Source organism: Dermochelys coriacea, chromosome 20, assembly GCF_009764565.3.
Source record: "Dermochelys coriacea isolate rDerCor1 chromosome 20, rDerCor1.pri.v4, whole genome shotgun sequence".
In the NCBI taxonomy this organism is placed as follows: Eukaryota; Metazoa; Chordata; order Testudines; family Dermochelyidae; genus Dermochelys; species Dermochelys coriacea.
This window is the reverse complement of record NC_050087.2, coordinates 2557689-2584552: the sequence shown is the minus strand read 5'-3', so window position 1 is coordinate 2584552 and position 26864 is coordinate 2557689. Positions and strand designations below refer to the sequence as shown.

At 63.5% G+C, this 26864-nt stretch overlaps 2 protein-coding genes across 13 annotated transcripts; one reads left to right on the top strand and one right to left on the bottom strand.

The window, feature by feature from the left end:
• The first annotated feature begins 6 nt into the window (after positions 1-6).
• Positions 7-16778, top strand: STAT2 (signal transducer and activator of transcription 2). Of its 12 annotated transcripts, none has more exons than XR_006278340.1 (25): positions 27-155; positions 3120-3285; positions 3673-3823; positions 3926-4024; positions 4336-4428; positions 4613-4691; positions 5466-5551; positions 6648-6871; positions 7458-7616; positions 8076-8168; positions 8399-8458; positions 8703-8723; positions 9197-9290; positions 9564-9620; positions 10009-10092; positions 10191-10289; positions 10556-10691; positions 12232-12281; positions 12363-12451; positions 12737-12876; positions 13188-13376; positions 13624-13681; positions 13953-14197; positions 14618-16149; positions 16183-16778. XR_006278340.1 is itself a non-coding variant. In XM_043506521.1 (25 exons), exons 2-25 carry the CDS (start codon positions 3155-3157, stop codon positions 14755-14757), a joined length of 2547 nt encoding a protein of 848 aa, XP_043362456.1. In that variant the 5' UTR covers positions 27-155; positions 3120-3154; the 3' UTR covers positions 14758-16778. The 12 variants fall into 12 exon arrangements, 10 of the variants coding, with proteins under 10 accessions (XP_038234162.1, XP_038234160.1, XP_038234155.1 ...); XM_043506521.1 differs by having other exon boundaries at positions 13953-14012; positions 14043-14197; positions 14618-16778; XM_038378234.1 differs by having other exon boundaries at positions 7-141; positions 3122-3285; positions 6723-6871; positions 14618-16778.
• A 309-nt stretch (positions 16779-17087) lies between these two features.
• IL23A (interleukin 23 subunit alpha) lies at positions 17088-18038 on the bottom strand. Its single transcript, XM_038378305.2, has 3 exons — positions 17946-18038; positions 17496-17639; positions 17088-17245 (listed from the first exon to the last, which is right to left on the bottom strand). The coding sequence occupies exons 1-3, from the start codon at positions 18036-18038 to the stop codon at positions 17096-17098; spliced, it is 387 nt and encodes a 128-aa protein (XP_038234233.1). The 3' UTR covers positions 17088-17095.
• Between the last annotated feature and the right edge of the window lie 8826 nt (positions 18039-26864).

Here is a 26864-nt window from a genome sequence, read left to right as displayed (position 1 = left end):
CGTGTTCCGCCCCGCCCCTCCACCAACCAGCGCCGGGCAGGGGCGGGGTCTCCTCCCAGACACGGAAGAGCGGCTCCCTGCGCGGCGGGAGGGCAGCGCGGTGCCCGCCACGGCAACCTGAAGGCGCCCGCGAGCTGGGAGGTAGCGGCCCGGCGGGCTGGCTTTGGGGGGGCCTCGGCACTGGGGAGCTTGGGGGAGGGGTATCGGGGGGACCTGGCTATGGGGAGTTTGGGGGTTTCTGGGGGGCACTGGGGAGCTTGGGGGCGGGGCAAGGGAGGAGTTTCTGGGGGGCACGGAGAGTTTGGGGGTTTCTGGGGGGCATTGGGGAGTTTGGGGGCGGGGCGGGGCGGAGGGGTTTCTGGGGGCACTGGGGAGTTGGGGGCAGAGGGCAGGGGAGGGGTTTCTGGGGGGGCACGGGGGAGCTTGGTGGGTTTCTGGGGGGGCACGGGGGAGTTTGGGAGGGTTCAGGGGGGCACGGGGGAGTTTGAGGTGGTGCAGTGGAGGGGTGTCGGGGGGCTGCTCTCGGTGCCAGCTGATGAGTCTTTCAGCACCAGTGAAAGCCCACCCCGTGACGGGGGGGGCTGGCTGTCATGGTGCCCTCCCCCATGGGGCAGGAGCCTCCTGGCCAATGTTACCCCCCACCTCCCCTCCCTTCCCTTCCCTAGGTCCCCCCGCCTGTTTTGAGCCCCTGTGGGGAAGGGGGCGGGATGAGGCTGCCATGGCGGGTGGGGGGTGTCATGGCATGGCCAGGGCAAGGTAGGGCAGCTCTGAGCAGCGGCTGGCACCCGCCACTCCCTGGTGTGTAAGGCCCTGATCAGAGCAGAAGTTCCCAGTGGGGCAGAGATAAGAAAAGTGCCCCCCACGGATCAGGGAACTGAGTCTAGTTCAGTTTCCTTCTCCCCCAGGCTTTCGGGTGATGCAAGTGGCAGCTGCAGCTGGTGACGCTGCCCAGCTCGCTGTGCACGGTGAGATCCCACCCATGGTGGGCAGCTGGGTGCCCCCCACAGGGCCCCTCCCTACCAGCCCCCGGCTTCCCTTTGGGGGGCTTGCTGGGGAATCCCAAACACCGACAAGCGAGTCCCACTCACAAAGCCGTCTCTGAACTCCTCGCCCAAGCCCCTGGGTGGGGGCAGAAATCTGCCTGGCGCTGCCCATCTGCACCAAATCCCTCCTCTGCTCACCCCAAAGGGCTTAACCCCGTGGGAGCCAAGCCTGGAGGGGAACTGGCCGGGGGGAGCCAGTCTGGGGGGGTCCGAGGAGGAGAGGACAGGGCTCGTGCTCAGGCCCGGGGGGCCTGGGGTGACAGAGACTTGGAGGCCAGAAAGCCCCAGGGCCCATCGACTGAGCTCGTGTCTAGTCAGGCCCAGGCCTGTCCGCTCCCTGGCGGGTTGGCATAGGGGAACCAGGCGCCTTAGGGCTCTGAACATGATTTGGGCCTTGCTAGGCAGGTTGGGGGTGTGTGTGTTGGGAAACGGCTGCAAGTGCTGCTGGTGCCAAGCTTCCGGGAGCCAGGCCAGCGGAGGGAGGCTGGCACAGAAGTTAGGTACGGAACTAGGGGGCATTTGGTGAGTTGCTCTCGACCCTGTCTGTTTCCTGCAGCCCCTGCTAGCCAAGCCCTGGGCTTCCCCACAGTTCCAGTGAGCCCCTTCTGGCTGAAGGCCCCCAAGACTCCCAAGGATTTGTGCTGTTCATGCCTTTAAAGAGACAAACATTTTCCAGTTCCAGGGGGACCCCAAAGTGAGCGGCTGGCTTTGCAGAGGGCCCGCAGACCCCCCTGAGTCAGGGCCAGTTGCGGGTGCTTTGCCATAACTGGAGCACTCATTTTCCAGGCTCCCCCAAGAAGTCCCAGCGTTAGGCTCGGGGGCATAGGGCCTGTCAGGTCCTGGGGCTGCGGCTGGGGGCACGTGGTTTGTTTTGGTACCATCTGTGCCTGAGTCTTCTCTCCTAGTTTCACATCCACATGCTGCTGTTCAGTCGAGTTCTCGAACGCCCATGTGAACGAACCCAGTCTGGGGGCAGGGGTGGCAGCCCCTGCTGGCAGTGGCGGGGTGTCCCGGCCTTCAGGCCCCCACGGGCAAAGTGATAGGGATACTGGAATGACCTAGGGGGGCATTGGATGCCCTCTGCCAACTGCGCCAAATCACTCTGTGGCTTTGAATCCACCTGGGGGTTCCTTTTATGCTGGGCTGGCATCCAGGGCTGGGTTAGCAGGGGGCTGTGGGTCAGGAGTGAGGGGCACTGGCAGACCTGCAGGTGGGAGGAGCCCAGGCTGGATTCTTGCCCCCAAAGGAAACTAGTGGCTCTTTGAGCTGGGAGTGCTGGGGTGGGGGGGGCGTGTCTCCAGCACCCGTTTCCATACAGAGCTGAGCCTGGTTCAGCGGCACCATGGGGTCAGGGCCTGAGGGGGGGAGCTGGGTTAGAGCCACCAGGCCAGCATCTGATCCTGGCAAGGCAGCAGCAGCTGTTTCCCGTGGTGGCTGCGGAGCCGGGAACGGTGCAGGCGCCAGGCGTGGGTCCTCCCCGTGAGTCAGGGACACGGGGCCTTTCCCCTGTAGGGGGCGCTGGCTCCGATCTGGCCCCAGGGCGGGGACTGGGGACATGGGGCCTTTCCCCTCTAGAGGGCGCTGGCTCCTATCCGGCCCCAGGGTGGGGACGGGGGCGGGTGGGCTGGCTGGCTGGGGTTGGGGGGGTTGGAAATGCCAACCACCAGAATAAAGCAGCATTAAAGTAGCGGCATCCACCAGCCAGGAGCCGCGGCCCCAGATGTGGTGAGCGGGGGAGGGTTCTGCCACATCTGGGCCTCTCTGTGGTTCTAAGAACAGTCAGGGGGGCTCAGCAGCTCGGGCAGCAGGCTCCAGGGAGGCAGGGGTTCAGCAGCAGCACAAGGGCATTTGCAGGTTTGTCCCTGGAGGGGAGCCAGGCCCTGACCCCTGGGGAGCCCCCACGCCAGTCCCCACCCTGGGGCTGGATTGGAGCTGGCACTCCCAAGAGGGGAAGGGTCCCGTGTCCCAGCCCCTGGCTCTGTTTCTGTGGCCTGGGGTCCTTGTCTTGCTGGTTTCCTGGGCTGGGTGTGAAGGGCCCCCTGCGCCCACTCACCTGCTGCCCTGGTTTGCCTTCCCAGAGGAGGGGCTGAGACGCCAGGGACAGCCCCACCATGGCCCAGTGGCAGGAGGTCCAGCAGCTGGAGAAAGCCTACCTGGAGCAGGTGCACCAGCTGTACTCGGAGGACCACCTGCCCATGGAGGTGCGGCAATACCTGGCCTCCTGGCTCGAAGACAAGAACTGGTAACTGCGGGGCCGGGAAGGGAAGGGTTAACCGTTAAGGGGGGAAGTCAGCAGCCAGGATCTCTAGGCGCAGGGTTTGTCTCAGCTCTAATGTGTGGGGGGGTCTGATTTGGGAGCTCGGGGGTAGGGAAAAGATTCCCACCCCAATGTGAGTGAAGGGAGAGCAGGAGAAGGCGGGTGGGTCTCCAGGAATTAGCTCAGCTGGGGGCTCCCCCAGAGCATGCAGCCAATGACCCCTGGGTGCCTCTCCTGGCGTGGCCCCATGGGTCCCCGTTGGACTTGTGGGGAACAGGCAGGAAAGGGACACCCCCCCCGGGTCAGCGTGGGATCGTCTTGGAGCTGGCCATGGCTGGGACTCTGCATTGCGCCCCCTTGTTCCTGCCCCAGGAGCCAGGCGGCTGAGCCCAACTCTGCCGAGGCCCACATGCTCTTCCAAATCCTGCTGGCCCAGCTGGATGACCAGTACAGCCGCTTCGGGACCCGCACGGAGGACTTCGTGCTCAAGCACAACCTACGAAAGTCCAAGCTCAACTTGCAGGTAGGGAGCGGGGCGCTCGGGGGGTCGGGGGGGTGCTGGCCTGGGAGAGGCAGGGTGCTGTACCCGGCCCCACTGACGCCCCCCCCCCACGTTCTCTTCCAGGCCAAGTACCAAGAGTGCCCGGAGGAGCTGGCCAATGTCATCGCCAACCTGCTGCGGGAGGAGAAGGCCATTCTGAACAGGGGGCTCGCGGCCCAGCAGGCAAGCCGGGGGGCCGGGGCTTGTGGTACCCCCCCCCACCTGGCTTCCCGCAGCACAGCGCCCCCTAATGCCATGTGAGGGCATCAGGGTCAGCACTGACTGCAGGGGGAGAGCTCACCCAACTTGGCTTGGTGCCCCCTGGCATTGCAAATGGGGAGAGCCTCCTCCGCGGCTCACTGCCATGGGGCCCTCTTTTTCCCCCCTGCATGGGCCTGCAGCTGGCTCTGTCTGGGGGGTGGGGTGGGGATCCCAGCCTGGGGCATGGCGCCTGTGGGGCTGAAAGGGGCCTGTCCCTTGTGCGCCCCCTGCAGGCTGCAGCTCAGCCGCCCTCCAGTGCCCCGACGGAGACGGACCGGCAGCAAAAGATCGAGTGGCGCCTGGCGGAGACCAGGGCAGCGGTGCAGGTGGGTACGGCCCGGCTATCACATATGGGGCCTGGTGTGCTGCCCACTTTCCCGCTCGGAGCTGGGGTTGAACCTGCGACCAGGTGGCTCCATTCCGCCCCAGGTCCAGCTACTGTGCCAGTGCCCGGGCCCCAGGCTCTCCCTGCCCCTGACCGGTTCCCTTGCCCCCTCCCCCCCCCCGCAGGAGCTGGATCGCGAAGTGCGGCACCTGGAGGAGCTGCAGGACACCTTTGACTTCCGCTTTAAGATGCATCGTATGGTTGGTGAGGAGCCGAGCCGGGCAGGGCCTGGCAGCTGCAGAGTGGCAGGACCCGGCTGGCTGGTGGAGAGGGGGGTAATGGGGCCAAGCAGCACTAGGGGCTAGGGGTAGTCAGAGGGGTGGGGGATCCCCGCTGCCTGCTGTACCCCAGCGTGCTGGAGCAGCCAGGCTGGGGATGCTGGAGAGCCCGGCGGGTGTAGACCTTTGATTTCCCTTTGAATAAAGGCAGAGCTGGGCCCCAGGAGGGGCTGGGGGGTGACTCAGAGAAGAGAGCTCCTCCCCAGAGGGGGTGCTGCACTACGGGGGGCTCAGCAGGGGATGCTGCGTGGCAGGGGCCAGGGGGCTCATCAGGGGGCGCTCTCCCCTTGCAGTCAGCGCTGCCCCTGTCCCAGCTAGGGACCAGGGGGCTCAGCAGGGGCCGTTGCACTGCAGGGGCTGGGGGGCTCAGCAGGGGGCGCTGCGTGGTGGGGGCTGGGGGCTCGGCGGTGCGGCTCAGTAGGGGGCGCGGCGGAGGCAGGGGGGTCAGCAGGGAACGCGGCGGGGGCTCAGCAGGGGTTCTGCACGGTGGGGGGGTCAGTAGGGGGCGCTGTGCGGTGGGGGCGAGGGCTCAGTATGGGGCACTGCGCGGCGGGGGGGCGTGGTGGGGGGTCAGTAGGGGGCGCTGCGCGGTGGGGGATGGGGAGCTCTCCCCACCCGCGGCACTAGGGGTGGGTTCTGACCCCATGGTTGCCGTTCCTGTCCCCCCGACCCTCACTGCGCTCTGTTGCCGTCTCCCCAGCAAACGGCACTCCCGCCAGCCCCGAGCTGGCCCGCCAGACGGAGCAGCTGCAGGCCATGCTGAACAGCCTGGACCGGAGCCGCAAGGTGAGGCTCCACATGGGGCCAGCCCCCTGCTTGGGAAGCAGTCCTAGCGGGGCTCCGTGGGTCCCTGGAGCAGCTGGGTCAAGGTGGCAGTCACCCCTTCCCCCTCCGTCCCCCACCTTCTCTGGGGGCCGGTTTCCTGGGTCCCTTCCCCACTGGGTCTTGTCCAGCCGTGCCTCAGTTTCCCAGGAGCTGCCTCCTAGCCGGGCTGGGCTCAATGTTGTGCTGGGAGCTGTGCAGAGCCGGTTGCCCCAGGGGGGCTGGTGTCTTCCCCATGGGGTTCTCCCTGTCGTCCTTCCCCCGTCGCCACCCCTGCATTGTACTTAAAGTACTTCACAGGGTCTGTTCAGGGGGAATAAGGCAAAGCGCCACATTTCTTGGTAATACATGTATCATTCAACACTATATCATACGCATATGATAGATGATATACACACACACACACACCCCTTCTTGTTGTTGTTACCAATGAGTTGCTCCCCTTAACTTCACTGGCCAGGTGAGTTAGATGGGGGAGGGGTGGAGCTGGGCAACCGGATCGATGCTCCCATGTTGACAAGACGAGACCTGGGGTCCTCTGGAAGACACCTCACATTTATAGCAGCTTCCCCCTCATGCAAATCTGTCCCAGAGGCAAAAATCTGTGCCTGTGTCCCTTGGTCCTTTGTGCTGCTTCCTTCTGGGCGTTGTCCCGATGCTGTTCAAAGAGGGTGTCTTCAAAAGAAGGTGCTGGCTTCTAACCCCCAAGGCCGTCAATGTGTCGGCTCTTCTTCAGTGAGCTCACTTGACAAGTTGTGTTGGCCTGGGGTCTGGCTTCCATCCCCTCTCCAACTGTTGCAGCTGTCTGGAGGTGCTGCCTTCCACGCCTGGGTCATTCAACAGGGCAATTGATTAAAAAGGCGGGAGTGGGGGGGATCTTATTCTACTCCTAGCAAAAAGACCTTTTTATTTTTTAACGTTATACAGGGCTCAATTCAAAGTTTTCTATATAAGGATCTGATACAAAGTTGTATGAAAATAGAGGCGTAACACAGTCATATGAAAGTTATGTGAAGATGCTTAATGTAGAGATTTATCTACACCCCCCCGGTTGAACTAGCAGGAGCCGGCGGGCCAGGGCCTGGTGCCCCTTGTGGGTGGCCCGGGGTCACAACGGACACAGTCTCTCTGGCAGGACGTGCTGGCCCGGGTGCAGGAGCTGCTGGGCCGTTGCCAGACGCTGCAGGATTTCCTGCTGGAGGAGCTGGCCGAGTGGAAGGACCGGCAAAGGAGGGCCTGCCTCCAGGCAGCCTGCGACACCAGCCTGAGCCACCTGCAGACCTGGTAGGAGACGATTGGGGGATGCAGCACCCCACCCCTTGGGAGTCTGGGACCCTTCCACCAGCTGAGCGCAAACCCCTGGCTGGCTGTACAGTCTGCAATTCGAGATCCCCAACCCAGGAACAAGGGTGAACCCCCCCAGTGTCCCAGCCAGCCCCTGGGGCTCTGCGGCCTGTCTCCATACCCGGGCGAGCCTTCCTCTGCACAGATGGTCCATGATTGCCCCAATATTCAGGTGACTCCCCATCCCAAAGGACCAGGCACGTCCCCCACGTCCATCGGCCCCTAGAGCCGGTCCCAGCGCCAGCGGTTTTAGCCAGTCCTGTCCGAAAGGATCCGGCGGTTGATTAACTAGGGAAGAGAAACGAGCGAGTGATTGCCTGGGGGGGAAGCGGGTCACATGGGCAGACACAGACACAGTGGTCCTCTGGGGACGTCCGACCTGTGGTTAGTCCCCCTGGGCCGGCTCACCAGGGGTCTCTGGGCCGCCTCATGTGTATCCCACTGGGTGACGAGGCTCCCCGGCCGGCCACGCGTCCCAGAGGGGTCCCCCCACCCCCGGGTTGACCCGGCTCATCTCTGCCTGCAGGTTCACGGGGGCGGCCGAGGTGCTGTTCCAGCTCTGGCGCCTCCTGCGGGCCCTGGGTGACCAGCACACCAAGCTCACCTATCTGCACGACCCGCTGGAAACACAGCTGCCCCTGTTGGAGAGCCGGCTGCAGGAGCACCTCTCCTGTCTCTTGAGGAGGTGCTGGGGGCTGTGCCCACGGGGAGGGGGCTAGGAGGTGGGGGGGGCTGCCCCATAGGAACCTGAGGGTGGGGGGAAGTGGTGCACTGGGGGAGCAGGGGCTGCCCCTAGGAGCGAGGGAGGGGGTGGGATGATGCGTGGAGGGGTGGGAGGCTGCCCCTAGGAGCATGGGGGTGCATGGGTGGCTGGTACATGGGGGTGGGGGGCTGCCCCTAGGAGCGAGGGAGGGGGTGGTATGATGTGTGGAGGGGCCATGGGGCTGCCCCTAGGAGCGTGGGGGGCTGATGGCAGGGCTGTCCCACAGACACATGGGGGAGGGGCTCCTTGGTGCAGAGACCCGGCCTGCTCAGGCCAGAGGAGAGGGGAAGGGGTCGCTGGGCTACATGGTTTTCAGGGGAGGAGGGAATTGAAGCGAGTTGGAGGGCACCCTGCGGTGCTAACGCCTCCCCCACCCCCCAGTGCCTTTGTGGTGGAAATCCAGCCCATCATGCCTTTCCTCAAACGGAGGCCCCTGGTTCTGAAAACTGGCAGCAAGTTCTCTGTCCGCGCCAGGTGAGTTCCCCCCAGCCCATGGCGCCCCGCCTGTCCCCGACCATCCTGCGTGGGGGGGCTGGCGCTTACTCCACAGCCTTCCCCCCAGGGGCAGGTTCCTGCTTCTGGCCCTGGCAGGATGGGCCCTGTTGGGAGCGGGTGCTAGAGGGTGAGGGGGCCCACCCTCCCCTCATGCAGGCCATGTGCCCTGCCAGTCCAGTGGCCAGGGTGATGGGCTCCTCTCCCCACAGGCTCCTGGTCAAGTTGCAGGATCGAAGCCGTCGGCTGGAGGTGAAAATCGTCCTCGACCAGTGAGTCAAGTTTCCCCCGTACCCCCCGTGAGGGCCTTAACCCCCTTCCCCCTGGGGCCTGGAGGCCAGCCCAGCTGCAAGGCAGGGGGTGGGGGGCAGGGGTACAAGGAGCTCTGGCTGGGGGATGGGAACCCGGCACTGAGGGGACAAGGAAACCCTGGTTGGGGCTGGGGGAGACCGGGGTGGGGCAGGGTACCCGGTGAACCAGTTGATTACTGATGGTGTCTTGTCTTTCCTCCTGCAGGCATCCCCCCAATGTGAAAGGGTGAGAATCGGGCCAGCACCTAGGAGAAACCTGGGGGGAATGGATGGACTGGGACATGAGGCCTTTCCCCCTCTAGGGAGTGCTGGCTCCCATCTGGCCCCAGGGCAGGGACTGGCTGGCTTGGGGGCAGAGGGGGGAACGGGCCTTTCCTTCTAGGGGGCACCAGCCCCGATCTGGCCCCAGGGTAGGGGGCAGGGATCCAGTTTGTTCCCAGCACCAGCTCTGCTCCAGCCAAGGTGCCCGGGGCTGAGAGCTGCCCTCTGGCCGGCAGTGCCCCCCATGCGCTTGGCCTAGGGCTCTTACCCAAGAGAGACTGGAGAGAGAGCATTTACTGGGCACCCACCATTGGGGTCTCTGGCCCCACCCAGCCCAGGGCCTTACTTCCGTATGACGGCTAGGACTCGAACCCGGGTCTCTGCCCCAGCACGGCATGGCCGGCCTCACGGCCTCGCCCCTCTCGCTTCTCCCTGCAGGTTCCGGAAGTTCAACATCCTGACGTCCACCAGCAAGACGCTGGTCCAGGACGATCCGCAGATGGAGGGGCTGGTCTGCGACTTCCGGCATATAGTATGGGCCAGGCGTAGGGGGCCCGGACGCCTGGGTTCCCAGCTTGGGGAGGGGGTGGGATGGGGAGCCTGGGCGCCTGGGTTCTCAGTGGACTGGGGAGCAGAGGGCGGGTGGGGTGCGGAGCTTGGATGCCTGGCTTCTCAGCTTGGGGAGGGGGAGTGGGGAGCCAGGACTCTGAGGTGGGGGAGTCTTTGGCCCCATGGCCCACCTTGCTGCAGGCTGGGCTGGGCGGGCAGGGGCCAAGCGCTGACTCTTGCCCCCTCTCCTTTGCAGTCATTGAAGGACCAGAGGGCCGGGACCTCAGGCAAAGGCAGCAAAGGTGCCAGCGAGGTGGGTTTCCTGCACGTGCCCTGCCGGCGGGAGGGGGGCCCTGGCGCCTGCAGCCAGGCCTGGGGGGAACAGCCCCAGGGCAGAGTTGGGTGGGAGAGGAGAGCTGGCACTGGGCTTATTGGTTACAGCCCCCCCCATGCTGCCCCCTGCGGGGCTGCCACCCCAGATGGGTCTCACTGCTGCCCCTGGAGGTGCCCAGACCCACTGGGTTATGACCTCCCTTAATGAACCCCTCTCCGGGGACCCCCTGGGAGGCGCTGAAGCACCGGGGGGGGGGGAACCCGCTGGGGGGGCAGGGGCAGGGGCAGGCCATCTACTGCAGCCAAGAGGGGTCTGGGGCCAGGTGGGGTTGGGACCCTGGCTGACACCCCCCCCATCTCTGTTGCAGGGCCTGCTGGCCATCACGGAGGAGCTGCACCTCATCACATTCATACTGGACTATAAGTACCAGGATCTGGAGCTGGAGCTGCAGGTGGGCGAGGGGAGGGCCTGAGTGTGGGCGGAGGATGCATGGGTGGGGGGCTCGTTCCCTCCCCCGCTGACGGCTCTCCTCTCCCCCCCCACCCCCAGACATCCACCCTGCCCGTGGTGATCATCTCTAACAACAACCAGTTCTCCAGTGCCTGGGCCTCCGTGCTCTGGTTTAACATGCTCAGCCCAGACGCCAAGGTGAGGAGCTCCCCCCCCTCCCCCGCCACACGGCTGCTCTGCACAATTGGGGACTGTGGGGGGCCGGGGGCGGGGTCAGGACACCACAGTGGGAGGAGGGCATCTCTTCCCCACGCGCGGTTCGGCCCAGGTGTCGGGGGCCCCCCTGGCAGCCATGTTCCTCTAGCCCGTACGCCCCCCCACATGCCACTCCAGCGGCGGGGCTCCAATCCGGTTCCGGGGTGTCCCAGCCCCTCCCCCTCTAACCCCCCGCTCTCTCCCCGCAGAACCAGCTGTTCTTCTCTGCGCCACCAGCTGCCCCCTGGGCCCAGCTGGCCGAGGTGCTGAGCTGGCAGTTCTCAGCCACCACCGAGCGTGGGCTGGACAAGGACCAGCTGCACATGCTGGCGGAAAAGCTCTTTGGTAATGGCCCCCCCTCGAACGACAATGGGGAGAGGGGGGAGTCGGCACCTGGCTAGCACCCCTATGGGCTACAAAGCATAGACTCTCCTGGGCAGGAATGGCCCAGGCCTGTCCCGGCCGTAGCCCATCACCAGGGTCTCTGGGCAGCGCTGAGGGGAGGGTGAGCCTAAAGGGAAGACCCCCAAGTCCACAGGGCTCAGAGCAGCTGGGCCGGACCCCCTGGCCTCTGTGCTGCCTCCCATATGTGTGGAGCGGGCAGCGAAGGTGGGAAGAATGGCACAGGACAGGCCAGGACGCCTGGGTTCTCCTCCCGGGTCTGACCTTGGGGGAGTCGCTTCTCCTCCTTGTACCCCACTTTCCCCTCTGCAGTGTCGGGGGGGCAATTGTGATGGGATCCCACAACTGTGGGACCCCTGAACTCACTAATCTGGGCTATCTCTCACAATGCCTTGCTGGTGACAAGCAGCAAACCCCTCCAGGCGCTCAGCACAACCGCATGTGGCGCCCCCCGCCCCCCAGCTAGATTGTGTGACTGCTCCCAGAGCCACTCGTGAATCACACCGGGAGAGGCACCAGCCGAATCCGCCCAGCTCCCAGCCTTGCACCCCAGGAATATACTGTCCTGCTCTGCTCAAGACAAGCTGTGCCAATTTATTGATTGGTTCCCCGCTTCATCGATGGAAAGTGGGCGTACACCAGCCTTTGCAAACCCCCTACCAAACCCCCCAGGCAAACTCACTGGTAAAGATAAACAGTTTAAACAAGTTTATTGACGACAAAAGAGAGATTTTAAGTGATAGGCAAAAAATTAGAATTCGTTACTAAGAGAAAATCACACACTGGACATAGCCGTTCATAGTACGCAGATTTCACCCCTGAAACCTGGGCCAGTCTCTGCTGGAGTCTTCAGTCTTCTGAGCGTCCTTGTTGCTGGCAGCGTAGGTGGGGGCAGGAGAAAGGTCCAGCATGGCCCCCCTTCTGTTTTATACCCTAAGTCCAGGTGCTTGGAGAACGCAAGTCCAGGCATGTCTGGGGGGCGTTGCCGAGTCCCCAGGTGAAGCAATACCCGGGTATGTCTCCTGAGCTGAGTTACTGAATTGTAACTTTTCTCCTGGACAATGGCTGGTGATGTCCGTTCAGCACCCACCCAGTGTTTGTTCCCCCCCGTTGTCGTTGTCTCTGGGGAGCTGGTATCTCCCACACCATGTTCTAGTGACGACCCCACAACACAACTCTGATGATTTCCTAGGCACTGATGATACACACACATTTAGCTAGAATAGTGGCTTTCTGCAGCTCGTAACCTTGCCCCGATCCCTCCCACGGCCTCCTTTCTACGCAATATCCCCATTCGGTGTCGATGCGGAATATGGAGGTTACACGGTGCTCCCCCAAGTATAGCATGTCACAGTGATGGTCCCTGCTCGGGAGGGGGGTCAGTGCTGAGTCTGGGGAGGGGGACGAGGACCCCACAGAAGCTGTGTTAATTCACCCTGCAAATTTCTCCCCCCATTTTCTCCCCCCCACCCCCATCTTAAAGGGCCGGAAGCCACCCCTGCCAGCACTCTGACCTGGGCCAGGTTCGCCAAGGTAAGCGGCTGCTGAGTGTGACTGTCCCCCGCCCCCCACCCCGTAATCCCCCCTCAGCCTTTTGCCTCCTCTCTGCTGCAGGACAGCCCACCCACCTTCTCCTTCTGGACCTGGTTGGATGGGATCCTGAGCCTGATCCAAGACCACCTGGCCCAGCTCTGGAAGGACGGGTAGGGGCTGGCTGGGAGGGGGCGGGGATGGGGAGGGGGATGATCTGAGCAGCACCTGGGGTGCCTGCTCCCCCGTGTGGTCAGACCCAGAACTGCAGCTGGTTTTCCCCAGACCCTGAACCCGGGGCCGGCGCAGCCCATTATGGGGGTTTGAGTGAAAGGGGCGGAAGAGGATTTAGGGGAGCAGTAAAGGGGGTAGGGGCTGTGCAGCCCCGGCGCTGAGCTGGGGGGGGGCTCCGCTGGGGGGCCCTGCCAGCGGCTGACCTGGGCTCCGCTCCCCTCCAGGCACATCATGGGCTTCGTGAGCCGCAAGCGGGAGCGGCAGCTGCTGAAAAGGAAGCAGATGGGCACCTTCCTGCTGCGTTTCAGCGAGAGCAGCCGCGAGGGCGGCATCACCTGCAGCTGGGTGGAGCCCGGGGAGAAAGGTGGGTCTGCCTCAGGGCGCGGCCCCCTGCTCCCCAGGTCCGGAGCCAGGCTCTTCGGGTGCCAGGCGCTTGCACTGGGGAAGAGAACCCAGGAGTCTGGGCTCCCAGGCCCCTGCACCCCTCCCTGGATGCCAGTTATTGTGGGATGGGGGCAGTGTTACCCAATGGTTGGATTGGGGCATGGTGAATCCGGACTCCTGGGTTCTCCTCCTGGCGCTGGGAGACCTTGGTGCAGCCTGTCCTGTCTCTGGGGCTCTCCCTTCAGTGACACCCCCCTCCCCTCACTGTGCTCGCCTCCCCCCCCTCCCCAGGTCAGCCCAAGGTCCGTTCTGTGGAGCCCTACACCAAGGTGGAGTTGACGTCGCTGGCACTGCCTGACATCATCCATGACTACCAGCTGGTGGCTGCCGAGAACATCCCCGAGAACCCCCTCAAGTTCCTGTACCCCGGCACGCCGCGGGACGAGGCCTTTGGGAAGTACTACACTGAGAGGAGGGAAGGTACCGGCTGGTTGCCTCCCCCCGCAGGACCTGCTAGCCCAGCCCTGGGTTTCCCCCGCCCCGCCCTCAGATGTGCCAGTGCCCCTCACTCCTCCCAGTCCTGGCACAACACCCCACACCTAGGCCACAAATAGAATAAGTAGAATTGGTAACCGGCTGGTTTGGTAGCGGGGGTGGGGAGGGTCTCACAGGAGGGGGTGGGGTGGGGCCCTCTCTCTGACCCCTCTGTTTTCCTTTCTCCCACCAGTGGACCTGCTGGAGCGGAAGAAATACTTGAACCGGCGCCTGATCAGAGTGTCCTCCAGGTGAGGGAGCTGGATGCCGGGGTCCCTGCGTGCTGGCCTGCCCCAGCCCTTCACAGGAAGTACCTGCCCCACGGACCGCAGGAGCTCCCCAGGGGCACTCCCAGCTACACCCCCTCCCTTCCCTAGGCTCAGCTACGCAGCCCTTCAGATCCCCCCACCCCTGCAGAGCGGCTCGAGCTGGGCCTGGGTCTTGGGGGCTGGGTGGGGTTGCCCCATTCCTGAGAGCTCTCCACCGCACACTCACTAAGCCAGGCGCCCCCTCTCTTCGTAGGCAACCCCCTGAGCCGTGGCTCCCAGAGGACATGCTGGAGGCGCCCCCTGCAGCTGAGGGGCCAGGGGCTGATCACCTGGAGGTGTTGGAGCCGGGGGCCAATCAGCCGGAGGTGCTGGAGCTGGGAGCTAATCTGCTGGAGCTTGGAGCCAGTGAGCTGGAGGCCCTGGAGCTTGGAGCCAGTACTCAAGAGGTGCTGGAGGCTCTGGAGCAGGAACTGGACCTGATGAGGTTTGATCCGGCTGGTGAGTCTCCAGTTCCCGCCCTGGGGGAGGGCACTTGGCACCAAGAGAATGGGGGGAGTAAAGAGGCCAATCCCCTCCCACTAGCTCTGCTGGTGCCCCTCACTCCCGACCTTCAGTCCCCTGCGCTCCCAGCCCTGGGCTCCCCACAAGCTCTGCCGGTGCCCCTCACTCCTGACCAGTGGTCCCTGCTGTTCCAGCCCTGGCTGTGTCCTGTTTCCCCAGGCCCTGTGGCCCCCGGCTCCCCATGAGCAATGTTCCCTCTAATTTTTGACAGGCCGTGTGCGCAAAAAATGTCTTCTGTGCAAATTGTTGTGCACGCCGTGTTTTGCCCTGTGCGCGGGGTTTCGGATCCGTGCGCACCCACATGGGCACAGCTTAGAGGGAACCGTGCCCATGAGTCCGGCTCCCCTTCTCTTGCAGACTGCAACATGCTCCAAGGCGGAGACCCCTACCTGCCCCTGCCGGACGACGCACCCCCCCCAGTGCTGCCTGGCAACACCTTGTTCCTGGGGGCCAGCGACTTCCCCCCGTTCCAGGTCGACTCCAAGGACTTCCAGTGACAGCATCTCCCGCTGCTGCCTCCTCGCTGGGGCGGTTCGGAGGCTAGGGCCTTTTCGCCAACCCCCACTGTGTATTGGGGGGTGGCCCTGGCTCCGCCCTCTCCTGGCCTTCTGGCTAGGCCTCGGGGCATCAGTGAGGCCAAGGGGGCCTGGCCCAGCCCCTGCCCGACGTGTCCATGGGAGGTGAAAGCCCCTGGACTCTGGGTGTGGGGGCTCTCAGCCTAAGCCCACAGCTAGGTGCCTTGCCCTGGGTCCTCGCAGGTGGGGGGGCGAGTTTTACCATAGAACCCAGGAGTCCGGGAGGAGTGGAGCCACCCTGTGAACTCCCCCCGCAGCGTAGTCTTGTCTCCCCGTCCCTGCATGGGCTGCTCCCTGGAGCCCTGGGGCCTCCCATTGGCCTGGGGGTGGGGCGCTGTGGTTCTCGGGCCTTCCTGGCTAGAGGGGTTCTGGCCTTAGTGCTGAGGGTGTGGGTGGCTTTGCCCCCCGGGGACTGTGAGACAAACTCTCTCTTGTAAATAAACCTGCCCCGCCCTAGCTCACTGTGGTGCTTGGGGGGGGCTTCACGGTGTCTCCGGGGGGGTAATCCCCTGAACTGTCTGTCCCCCACTTATGTGGGGGCCCTGTGTGGGCCACACCCTCCTGCAGCTGTTGTGCTCTGTGTGGCCATCAGAGGGCACCACCCCCTCTTCTACTGTTCCCACCACTCTCTTCTTCCCCCCCGACAGATTATAGGGGAGGGGAGTCCCCCCACACCTGAAGGGGAGCCACTGGCCCTTCACCGAAGCAGAACTCTGCTCCCCCCAGGCCAGAAGCAGGGCCCTGGCTGGCTCCTGGGGCCTGAGGCCCCCACGCTGGGCTGGTTCCAGGGCAAGGGGACCTGGAGCTGGATGTGGGGAGGAGCAGGGAAGGGTGAGTGCATGTGTTACCAGATGTCCCCCTCCGGGGGTGCACTAGGGGCTGGGACTGGCTTGAGGCTTCCCAGGGCATCCAAGCTGGAACCAGATCCCAGGTGTCCTGCCCCTCAGTCCATCCGTGTCCCCCCTGCCCCTCAACCATGCTGCTTCCTCCCGAGGAGGTGGGGGGCCAAGCAGAGCAGGAAGGATGATGCCCCTGGTGCCTGCCGACGGGCAGAAGCCCCTGCCCCTATCACTGCCCTGGAGGGGAGGGATAGCTCAGTGATTTGAGCATTGGCCTGCTAAACCCAGGGTTGTGAGTTCAATCCTTGAGAGGGCCATTTAGGGATCTGGGGCAAAAATTGGGGATTGGTCCTGTTTTGAGCAGGGGCTTGGACTAGATACCTCCTGAGGTCCCTTCCAACCCTGACATTCTATGATCATATGGGAGAGGCTCTGGCCCATTCCTGGGGAGCTGCTGCAGGGGGGGCTGGGGCCTGTGGGGCTGAGCTGGGTTGGGAGGCTGCTGCAGGGGGTCTGGGTGGGAGATCTCTGAGATTGTACTGTCCTGAGCTGCATGGCCCAAGGGGGCCGTGGCCCTTGCAACCCCCTGTTCCCCCACCCTGGTGCCAGCCACGTGGCTGGGAATTGTTCATAATATTTTGTATGACGACTGTGTGTGCCTCAGTTTCTCTGTGTGCTGCATTGTTAACTAGGTGCGGGGCAGGGGAAAGGTTTACTCCTTGCAGTGACCCAGGTTTGACTGTTGCCTGGCTGGCGGGGCTCCAGAAGACAATGGCCTGGAGATTTGGATCCTAGCAGCTAACAACCCCAGTCAGCCGACCCTCTGCAGGAAGCCGGCCAGGTGGGACCAGCTGGAGAACAAAGAGCCGAGGAAGAGAAGGGCCAGGTGCCAAGGTTTGCCCGGGAACAGAAGAAAGGACTGAGGAGGGCCAGGGGCCGCTGTTAAGTGTGGGCCCCTGGAAGCCGCAGACTCTTTGGGGCTGGAGCTGGGGCTGAGGGGGTCGGGCCCTGGCCTGACCTAGGAGGACTTTGCTGGGACGTTCCCCTTCTCTATGCTGCCCCAAGGGCTTTCTAGGTGTATAATAAACCCTCTGAACACCCCGAGGCGTAGGCCAGTCTGTACACATCAAAGCCTTTTACTAGCCACTTGTGGCTGGGGAGCCGATAAATAACATAAATAGCCACCCGGTGGGGGCATAAATACACAGCGGCTGCTCATAAATAACCCGCTGGCCGGGCAATAAATACACGGGGGGGGCGTGTTTTACAACAACTGTCAGAGTCCAGAAGTGGGCGGAGCTCAGCCCGGGGCTGGGGTTGCTTCACCGGGCGGGCAGGCGGACAGGAGCCGGGGGTCTGTGGCACCTGCGGCTGGGGTGCAATTGGCTCCGTCGCTCCTGGATAAATGCTCCCCCCTCAGCTTAGCGGGTGGCCGCGCTGTGGGCAAAGACCCGCGCCATCACGGCCGAGAAAGAGCGGAGCTGGCAGAGGATCCGGTGCTGGATCAGGGGCCGTTCCCAGGGCTCGCTCTGCGGCGGTGGGGCTCCTGAGCCCTCGGCGAAGCTGCCATTCTGCTGGGCGAAAGAGAGCGGGGTTACGCTGAGCCCCGGCCCAGGAGCTAGAACCACCCCCCCAGCCTGGCACAGGCCTTGGGAGATGGCACTGGCACTTGGTGGCACCCAGGCCTTAAGGGGGCCAACAGGAGCCCCTGGCTGCTGCTGGGGGGTTATTCCCCACACCCCCTGCTGCCCCACGTGAGCCTCAGTTTCCCCCCCCCCCACCCAGCAGCTGGTGGACCCCAGGCCGTTGGGCCCCTCTCACCTGGATGAGGCTGGTCAGCTGGGCCAGGGCGCCCTGCAGCGCGGCCATGGGGCTGTCAGCTGGGCCCCTCAGGTCGGCAAAGACGTCAGAGCCCAGCAGGGCGCGGTAATGCCACAGGGCCTCGTGGATCCGGCGCAGGCAGCTCTGGGGATGGGAGGGGGGCATGAGGGGGTGTCAGGGGGTCCCCCACATCCCTGCTGCTCTCCACCCACAGCTAGGGGCTTGTTCCCAAGTCCAGGGGGATTGTGGCTGGGGGAGACCCAGGCCCAGCTATGGGGGGAGATCAGCAGCCCTCCCCCCTGAGGTCCCCCTCATTATTGAGGCGGGCTGAATGATGATTTTCTACATCTCTCTCCCTTCCTGCCCCCCAGCTAGCTCATCTGCCCTTCCCTCTCTGCCCCCAGCTCGCCCGTCTGTTTCCCCCCACCCTGGGGCCCGTCTGTCTGGTACCTGGTCAGAGTCCAGCTTGTCGGGGTTGCAGTTGTCACTGCAGCGGATCTGGGGGGTCAGGTCCTCGCTGGGCTTCTCCTCCACCAGGTGCATCTGGTTGGGAGCAGCAGAGCTCTGGGTCAGCACAGCCTAGCAGTGAGGGCAGATGCCGCCCCCACCCCCACAGCCCCTCACTTCCATCCATTGCCCCCCACCACCGCCACAGCTCCTCCTCTGTCCATCACCCCAACTGCCCCCATAGCCCCCCACTTCCATCACTCCAGCTGGCCCCTCACATCCCCCCACTTCCATCCATTGACCCAGTCACTCCCCCCAGCCCCCCCTCCATCCATCACCTTGGCCGCCCCCCCACCTCCGTCCATCGCTGCAGACGTCCCCTCGCCCCCCATTCATTCCCATTCAGCTGCTGCACACTCCTTTGTGCACCTGCCCCTGCTCACCCCTCCTGCATGGGCCCAAGGCTCAGGGGGTCACCCCTTAGATAGATGCAATACCAGACCCTCCCCCTGCCCCCCAAGTTGTCCCAGGCTGGTGCTCCCCAACCCCTGAGATCCCAGGAAAGGCCCAGCTCAGAACCGGGATAGGCCCATGCGCTGGGCTTTTTAGACATGTAAATTTCTGGAGCTGCTTCCTGGAAGGGGGGGAGGAATTGCCCTCAGGGATGTCCCTGAGCAGCCAGGCAAGGGGCTGGCGGGGAGCCCTGACTCACCCCAAAGGGCCTAATGGAGCACCAATCCCAAAATACCCCTGCCCTAAAGGAAAGGGGGCCCTGCAGCTGTCTGTCCCTCCATCACTGGACACGTCCCGCCCGCAGCTTGTCCACACACACCCCATCTGTCTGTCCGTCACTAGACATAGCCCCCCTCAGCCTGTCCACACCCACCCTGTCTGTCACTGGACACGTTCCCCCGGCTCCCCCCCAGCCCGTCCACAAACCCTGTCCGTCTGTCACTGGATATGTCCCGCTCACAGCCTGTCCACACATACCCCGTCTGTCCATCCATCACTGGACATGTCCCCCCAGCCTGTCCACATACATCCCGTCCATCTGTCCGTCTGTCACTGGACATGGCCCCCCTGAGCCTGTCCACACCCCCTCCCGTCTGTCCATCTATCACTGGACATGTCCCCCATAGCCTTTCCATGCCCCATCCATCTGTCTGGCTCTAGCCATGTGCCCCCAGCCCTCCCACCCCATATCTCCACCCTCCTCCTGTCTGTCCATCCTAGAAACACAGCCGCCCTGCCCCCTCTGGCTGGCTGTCGGTCACTGGCCACATCCCCCCCCCAGCCCGTCCATGCCCCCTCTGGCTGGCTGTCGGTCACTGGCCACATCCCCCCCCCCCTCAGCCCGTCCATGCCCTCTCTGGCTGGCTGTCGGTCACTGGCCACATCCCCCCCCCCAGCCCATCCATGCCCCCTCTGGCTGGCTGTCGGTCACTGGCCAACACGTCAGAGCCCCATGTGGTTTGTTCTGTCGGCGCTGCCCAAGTGCTGAAAGCCCCTTTCTAGCTAACTGTCATGCCTCTAATGGGGCTGGACCCCCGGCCCTGGGGGCTGCCTAGACAGCAGCCAGGCAAGTGCCCCCAGCTGACTCGGCTCTGCCTGCCCTGCAGGGGTCAAGCCCATCCCCGTGGCCTCAGCACTTCCTCTCAAGCCCCGTGAGGCAGGGCAGGGCCGTCTGCTGGCTGGGACCCTGGAGCCCAGGACAGCCCCCCCACCACACATCTGCCTCCAGCCGGCAGGGACTCCCCTTCCCCCCCCCCGGCCCCCGGGAGACCCCCTATCAGTCCCTGCCCAGCCCCACTCACCAAGCTCATGTGGCCCTCTATGTCCCAGGCCAGCTTGTTGACCCGGCTGGAGAAATCCCTGCAGAGCTGCCAGTCAGGGCTGGGTGCCCCCGGCAGGACCCTCTCCTGGGACGCAGCCAGCAGCCCCAAGAAGCAAAGGAGGGTGCTGGGCCAGTGGCTCCTGAGGCTCTGCATGTCGCCGGGTTGCCCTGGGTTGGTGTGTGGGGCGCTGGGCTGGGCCCAGGCTCTATTTATGGCTCTGCAGGTGACTCAACGGGCAGGTGGGGTTTCCCCTGGGACAGCAGGTAGCACCCCCGAAGGATGGTGTCAGCTGGCCCTGGCTGAACACGATGTCATCACCCCCTGGGCCAGTTACTGTGAAATCGCTGCCTCCCCACGAAAGCAGAAGCGATACTGGGGCGGGGGGGGGAGTGTGGGACCCAGGGATCGCGCCAGCTCCTCAGCTCCCTGCGGCTCCCTACGACTCCCTACAGAGAGCGACACCTGATCTGGGGCAGGGGGGGAGGAGGGCAACACCGGGCAGCTCCCAAATCCCCCTTCACGCCCCCAAACCCAAACCCAAACCCAAACCCAACAAACCCTCAGGTATTTTCTTACTGCTGAGTACGTCATCCCAGAGTCAGCAATGGGCCCCGGAGTCCTGGCCCAAGCTCCCTGCTTTAAGTACTAGACCCCACCACCCTCCCAGAGTCCTGGCTGTCAGCCCCCCCAATTCTAACCCACCAGACCCCCAACACCTCCCAGAGCTGGGGAAAGAACCCAGGAGTCCTGGCTCCCAGGCCCCCGACTCTAACCCACCAGACTCCACGTCCCTCCCAAGAGCTGGGGCCAGAACCCAGGAGTCCTGATTCCTGGGTTCCTGTACTGACCACTGGACCCTCCTGCTCCCTCTCAGCTCTCCCAGTTTTGTCCCCAACCTGGCTGAACTTGTCAGGCCTCAGTTTCCCTGACACAGTCAACTATTGGGCAGGGTGCCGCGTTATTTGGGAGGGATGTGGTTGAGAACCCCAGCAATCAGGCGGGCAGGGCACTGGGCTGATTGTGTGAATGTCTCCCCAAGGCATCAAACGTCAACCCACAGTAACCCCCTTTGCAATGCTCGCTGCCCAGCGTGGGGCGGGCCGGGAGTGAAGGGGGTTGTCCCATGGGGAAGGGAGTTGCGGGGGGGCTCATCCCACGAGCGGGGAGCTGTGCTCAGTTTAATTTCAAACCAAGGAGGAATGAGAAAAAAAACATCGAGGACAGGGGGCAAAGGGCATTGCCTTGGGGGGGATGCAAAGGGATGGGACCCAGGGAAGGGGGGGGCGAAGGGATGGGGCCTGAGGGGATGGCGGGTGCTGAAGGGATGGGGTCTGGGCCGGGGTGGGCAAAGGGATGGGGCCCAGAGGGGGTGGAGGGGCGAAGGGACAGGGCCAAGAGGGGGTGGGGGGCGCCCTTGGGCAGGTGGCCAGGGGGTGAAGGGACGGGACCCAGGGGGGTGAAGGGACAGGGCCTGGGGGGATGGCAGGTGCTGAAGGGATAGGGTCTGGGCCAGGGTGGGCAAAGGGATGGGGCCCTGGGGCAGGGATGAAGGGATGGAGCCCAGAAGGGGTGGGAGGTGAAGGGATGGAGTCCGAGGGGATGGGGCAAAGGGACAGGACCCGGGGGGGGGGGGCCAGGGGCGAAGGGATGGATTTACTGGGGGGCAGCAAAGTGGCAGGGCCCTGGGGGCAGGGTGTCCTGGGGCGAGGGGGATGACATCTCCCCTGGTGAGAGGGATCTGGTGGCTGGTGGCTAGCACTGGATGGGGGGGGGCTCAGGACGATACCATCTCAGAGACACCCCCCCGAGCCCCCGGGACCACCCACAGTCTGTTCTGCCTTCACGCTTCCCTGGGACCCCAGCTGATGCCTGGGGGGAGACCCGACCTAGCCGTACAATCCAGGGATGTAGGGGTTAGGGCTCCCCCCCCCCCGCAGAGGCAAGTGGGGCTGCTGCAGGGAGCAGAGCACTCAGTCTATGGGGGGGATGCCTGGCGAGGCATGGCGGGGGGGGAGCTGGAGACACATGTCATCCCCCTCCCCCAGTGAGCCGGGAATTCCAGGCCTGTCACAATCCAGGAATCCTGGGTGCCCGCCTGGCGTGGAAAACACAGCGCCCATCGGGGGCGGGCGAGGGCAGAATGGGAAGGAGCCACTTCCTCCCGCGGCGGCCACCAGGATGCGCGGGGCAGGTTCCCCTGGAGCCATGGGCAGGTGAGGCGCCAGGGAACGGCCTTCGGGCACCTGGGCACGGTTGGGGCCAGGCACTGACTCCGGGTCCTTGGGGGGCCTTGGGAAGGAGGGTGAGGAATGGCTGGGGGTGGAGGGGGGAAGAGGGAGAAATCGGCGGGGGGGGGAAGCACATGGCAAGCACCGAGGCAGGGTGGGGTGGAGGGAGAAGAGGAAGAACAGGGAGGCGGCTCATGTGGGGGCTGGGGGCGAGAGGGGGATCATGGGGGGTGGAGGGGCAAGGCGGCATGAGTGGGTCAGGGAGGGGATGGGGAGCATGGGGGCAGAGGAGTGAGGGGGTGTACAGGGGCAAAGGGAGGGGAGGGGGCACATGGAGGGGCTGATGGGTTAGAGGGGGGAGCACAGGGAGGGGGCACATGGGGTGGCGGAGGGGTTAGAGGGGGGAGCACAGGGAGGGGAGGGGGTGCATGGGGGGCTGAGGGGTTAGAGGGGGAGCACAGGGAAGGGAGGGGATACATGGGGGGCTGAGGGGTTAGAGGGGGGGCGCACAGGGAGGGGTGCATGGGGTGGCTGAGGTGTTAGAGGGGGAGCACAGGGAGGGGAGGGGAGGGGACACATGGGAGGCTGGAGGCAAAAGGGGGCTCACGGGGCCTGAGGGGCAAGGGGGGGCATGTGGGGGGAGCATGGGGGACACAGGGACGGGAGGGGAGCACGATGGCCCCACAGCAGCGCCAGGCGGGAGCCCGGTGTCTGGTCAGGCTGGGTGCACCGGGCTCGGCTGCCCCACGTGCTGCCCCCTCACTCCCGTGCCCCCCCCGTGCCCAGTGGCAGACACGTCCGTGCGGCTGCACCCTGCCCAGCCTCACGCCCTCGCCCTCAGCCGCCCGCTGCCATGTGCCGGCCACCCCACAATCGGGGAGACCCCGGGGTGCTTGGCCCAGCGTATCTCACCCCCGCCCTCCCTGCCAGGCTGGCGCCCGGCCAGAAAGGAATTCTCCCGGGGAGGCCCCTGCCTTGCCAAGCGGTGGCTTTGGTGCTTTGGCGGCCCCGTGTCACTGCAGGGCAAACGGCCACAGCTGGCACCACCAGGGGCTTCCCCCTCGGCGCTGGAACCCCTGAGGCTGCCGCAGCCAGGGAGAGCCTCGAGGGAAAGAGTGGGAGGAAAAACACCCGCCTTCCTAGAAACCCAGCCGCCCTGCCAGGAGTGTCCAGCCCTGCGCAGGAGGGGAGGGCGTGCCAGCCCTGTGGAGGAGACCCCTGCCCCCCCACTCCAAACCGCCACAGCCCTGCCCCCTTGCCAGCACGCGCCCACTCCCCCTTGACCCCCAACAGCACCCGGCTACGTGCTGGCCACCCCAAGCTCTGGGGAGGACCGGGAGCAGGGGCAGGGAGCAAGGACTCGTTAGCGCCACAGGGCGGGGGGGCGGCTGCTGTGCTGAGCAGCACCGGCCTTGGCATGTTTCCTGACCGCCCTTGCCAGCTGGCAGGGCCCCAGGAGTCAGCAAGCACCGCTCAGGTGCGGGGTGCAAGGGGGGAGAGGGGAGGGCGCGGCTGACGGGTCTCATGGGATTTCCGAGTGGGACGCAGCGAAACCCAGCCCCTCCCCACCCGCCGGGCGCAGCAATCCCGCATTGCACAGGAGTGTACTGCACGCAGCTGTGAAATCCACGGATTGCAACACAGCCCTTCCCGAGCCCCGCAGGGACGAGGTGCCAGCTGGAACGAGACCTAGGGCATGGGCCAAGGGGGAGTTTTCTCTTCCTGGGGACTCTCCCAGGCTTTGCCCTCCCAGTGCCTCTTGGCGAACAAACCCCACTCTGGGCAGTGGGGCAGCAGTCGTGAAATGGGTCTGGCCTAAACGGCCCGCAATCCTGGCCTTGGGGCAGCGAGAGAATTGGGGGGGCAGGGCCAGGCCTTGAACCCCTCGGGGCTCCCTGTATTCTGGGGCCGGCCCGGCCCCCCACCCAGAGCCGCCCCAGGGCTGTGGTGCTAAAGGGGAAATGGGATGTTATAGTAGAACGACTTCCCTCTATGGGTTTTTATCAATGGGCTCGCTGATCTTGGCAGGTGTGGAGGGGGAAAGCAGGGGGAACGCTCTGAGGCTAGGGAAGTGGGTTACTTCGACCTCTCGCCATTGGCCCGGGGCAGGGCGGGAATGCAGCATGGCCCAGCACATTGGTGCTGGTGCTGGACGGAGTGGGCTGGATGGCTAGATGGGCCTGTAGGGAGATACAGATTGGAGGTGTATGGGGTGAAAGAGAGAGACACTGGCTCTTTGCGACCAGAACCCAACCAGCCTGTGGGGTGGGGCTCTGACCTGGCCCCTGCGTGACACCACCACTGCCCACCCCCCAGCCTGGAGCCCCTGGACCTGTGCAGTCCCCCCACCCCAGAGCGCCTGCTTTCGCTGGCGGCGTTTGGGGTCCGCAGTGAGTTTTCTGGCACCTGCTTCTGCTTTCGGTGTGGCCAGGATGGGTGGGGCTGAAGAGAGGGAGAGGAGTAGAGAGAGGGAAAGTGGGTGATGGCCGGAGTGGCACTTATGGAGACCGGTGATGGAGACAAGAATATCTAGAATGACCATGGGAGGGATTAAAGCCATTAACCAGTGCTCTGGCTGTGCTATAAAGCCCCCAGCTCCAGGGCAGGACCTGGCCTCTACTCTAGGGTGGGGCAGGGAGTAAGGAGGAACCTTCCCCTGGAGGCCAGTTATCCCAGAACTCTCTCCTGCTGGGTGTCTTGCGCCTCGCTCTTGGACACGGGATACCAGGCCAGCTGGGCTCTTCGCTCAGATCCGCCACAGCACCCAGACACCAACTCATTAAACCTGTTGCTTTGATCCAGTAGTCGGGTGAGTGACACGTCTCTGGGGACAGCTCCAGCCAGAGCCTGTCCCACAGAGTCATCCTGGAGTTTCCTGCCTCCCTGGTCTGTCAGGTGGGGGGATTCCCTGGTTTCTCTGTGGGCCAGGAGATCCAGCAGCCTAGAGACACGGGAAACCCAGCCGGCAGGAAGGCCCTCAAGGTATTTAGGCACCTAACTCCTATATACCTTTGAGAACCTGAGCCTCAGGGCTAAGGACACCCTTGCCCTTGTCCCTCGGAGCAGCTGTCTTCATCCCAGTGGGTCCAGGGGGCAGCAGGGCAGGCAGGATGTGGTCTGAAATCGGACGAGGTGTCAGGGACGCACACAGCTAGGGAAACTAGGCCAGCAAAATCCAGTGCACAGCCACAGATAAGTGTCAGGCAAAGAAGGCATTTGTGGCATCCACCATGTGGCATCTCTCTCCCCAGCAGACGGGTTCCAGTGTGGTCCGAACCACAAGGCAGGTGTGGAAGGAGAAGGGGTTGGTATGTTCAAAGCCACGCTTGTCGGCTGTTTGCCTTCGGCCCAAAAGGCTCCTGGATTTACAACCTACATTTACAGTTTTCAACTGACGACGCCTATCAAATATTCTGTACAACTCTCGGTTCAGGGCAGCCCTAGGGCCGGTGTGATCCAGGGGGTCAGTGGCCCTTTCTGGCTGAAAACTATGAATTTTCAGAATGAACAATGAACACAGTCTAACAGAGCACAACACAGAATGTTAACCCAGAAGACAAGTTCTAAAGCTGCCTTCCAGGGTCACCAAGGAGATCTCATCCTCCTTGACACTCGGGAGGCTAATGCCCAGGGGAGTTAAAGCCCTCTGAGAATCCGGCCCTCGGTACCTGCCACTGGTGGACAGAAAGCAGAGATTTTCTAGGAACTTCCTTAATTGGCTTGAACATTTTGTATCAGTAAATAAATAACCAGAAGCACTGATGTGTTTTCCGGGCGCCGTGTGTATGGAAGGAATTGTAAATAAGTATCTCCCAAAAGTGAAGGCAAGTTTGTAATAACCAAAATTTAGACTAATAACTAAATACATTGATTAATAACTACGTACACATCACTAGTGAGGTCCCTCCTCTCCCTTTGGGGCATGACACCCCAGCTGTCAGGAGTTACCAACAACTGACCCTCATTGTATCGCTAAAAGGGAAGCGATGGGAAGGGGTCCCAGGATGGAAAAGGTGGCAAACCACCACCTTAGAGCAACAAACCTGGGTTCCTTCTGAAGTCCTAGACATGTCCTTGGAAGATGGGACGGATGCTGGTTTTTTTCAGGGGTTTGATAGATCTAAGGGGCCAGCGCACGAGCTCAGCTCTGCTGGTGACTTTGAAGGCGCCACTCTGGGTTTACAGCAGTGTCAATGAAGATGAGAATCTGGCAGAAGAAGGGTCGTGACCTAGAGCGGCTGTGAGAGGCTAGTGAGAGCTGCTCATTTTAATAGCCCATCTCTCTGCCTGGTAAAGGTGTCTTTGGGTAGATGTGATGAGCTGCTCAGTTGATGGGGACATGATTAGATAGATAGATTGATGGGTGTGTCTGGAGATAGATAGATAGATAGCTGGGTGTGTATAGGGATGGATGGATAGATAGATAGATTAGACTGAGATCCTTCAGAGGACCAGATATGGGCGATTTACGTCCCAGGGACCAGGTGAGAAATCTGCCCCATGCTGTGCCTCAAGGCTGTCCTGGAGAGGCAACCTCTAGAGGGCAAGTTTGGCATTCATGGCCCATTCATCCCCTGACCACTTTGTTGGGAAGAAAGGTGGAGGGCTGATGGGTGTTAATTGCATGGTGGGTAATTGTTAGAGGGCATGACTGAGACCCACCAAACTCACGTCACAGAGGACGTGACGCTCCCAGCCCGGATTTTGGCAGTAAGGACGGCCCCATGAGATGCTGGCTTATGGACTTACTGTGGGTTTCATGCTCCCTGGGGATCCCCCATCTCGCCTTCCAGGGAAGTTTGTGTTTGGGGGGGTTATATATAGTTAAATGCCACCATCCTGGAAAAAAAATATAGAAA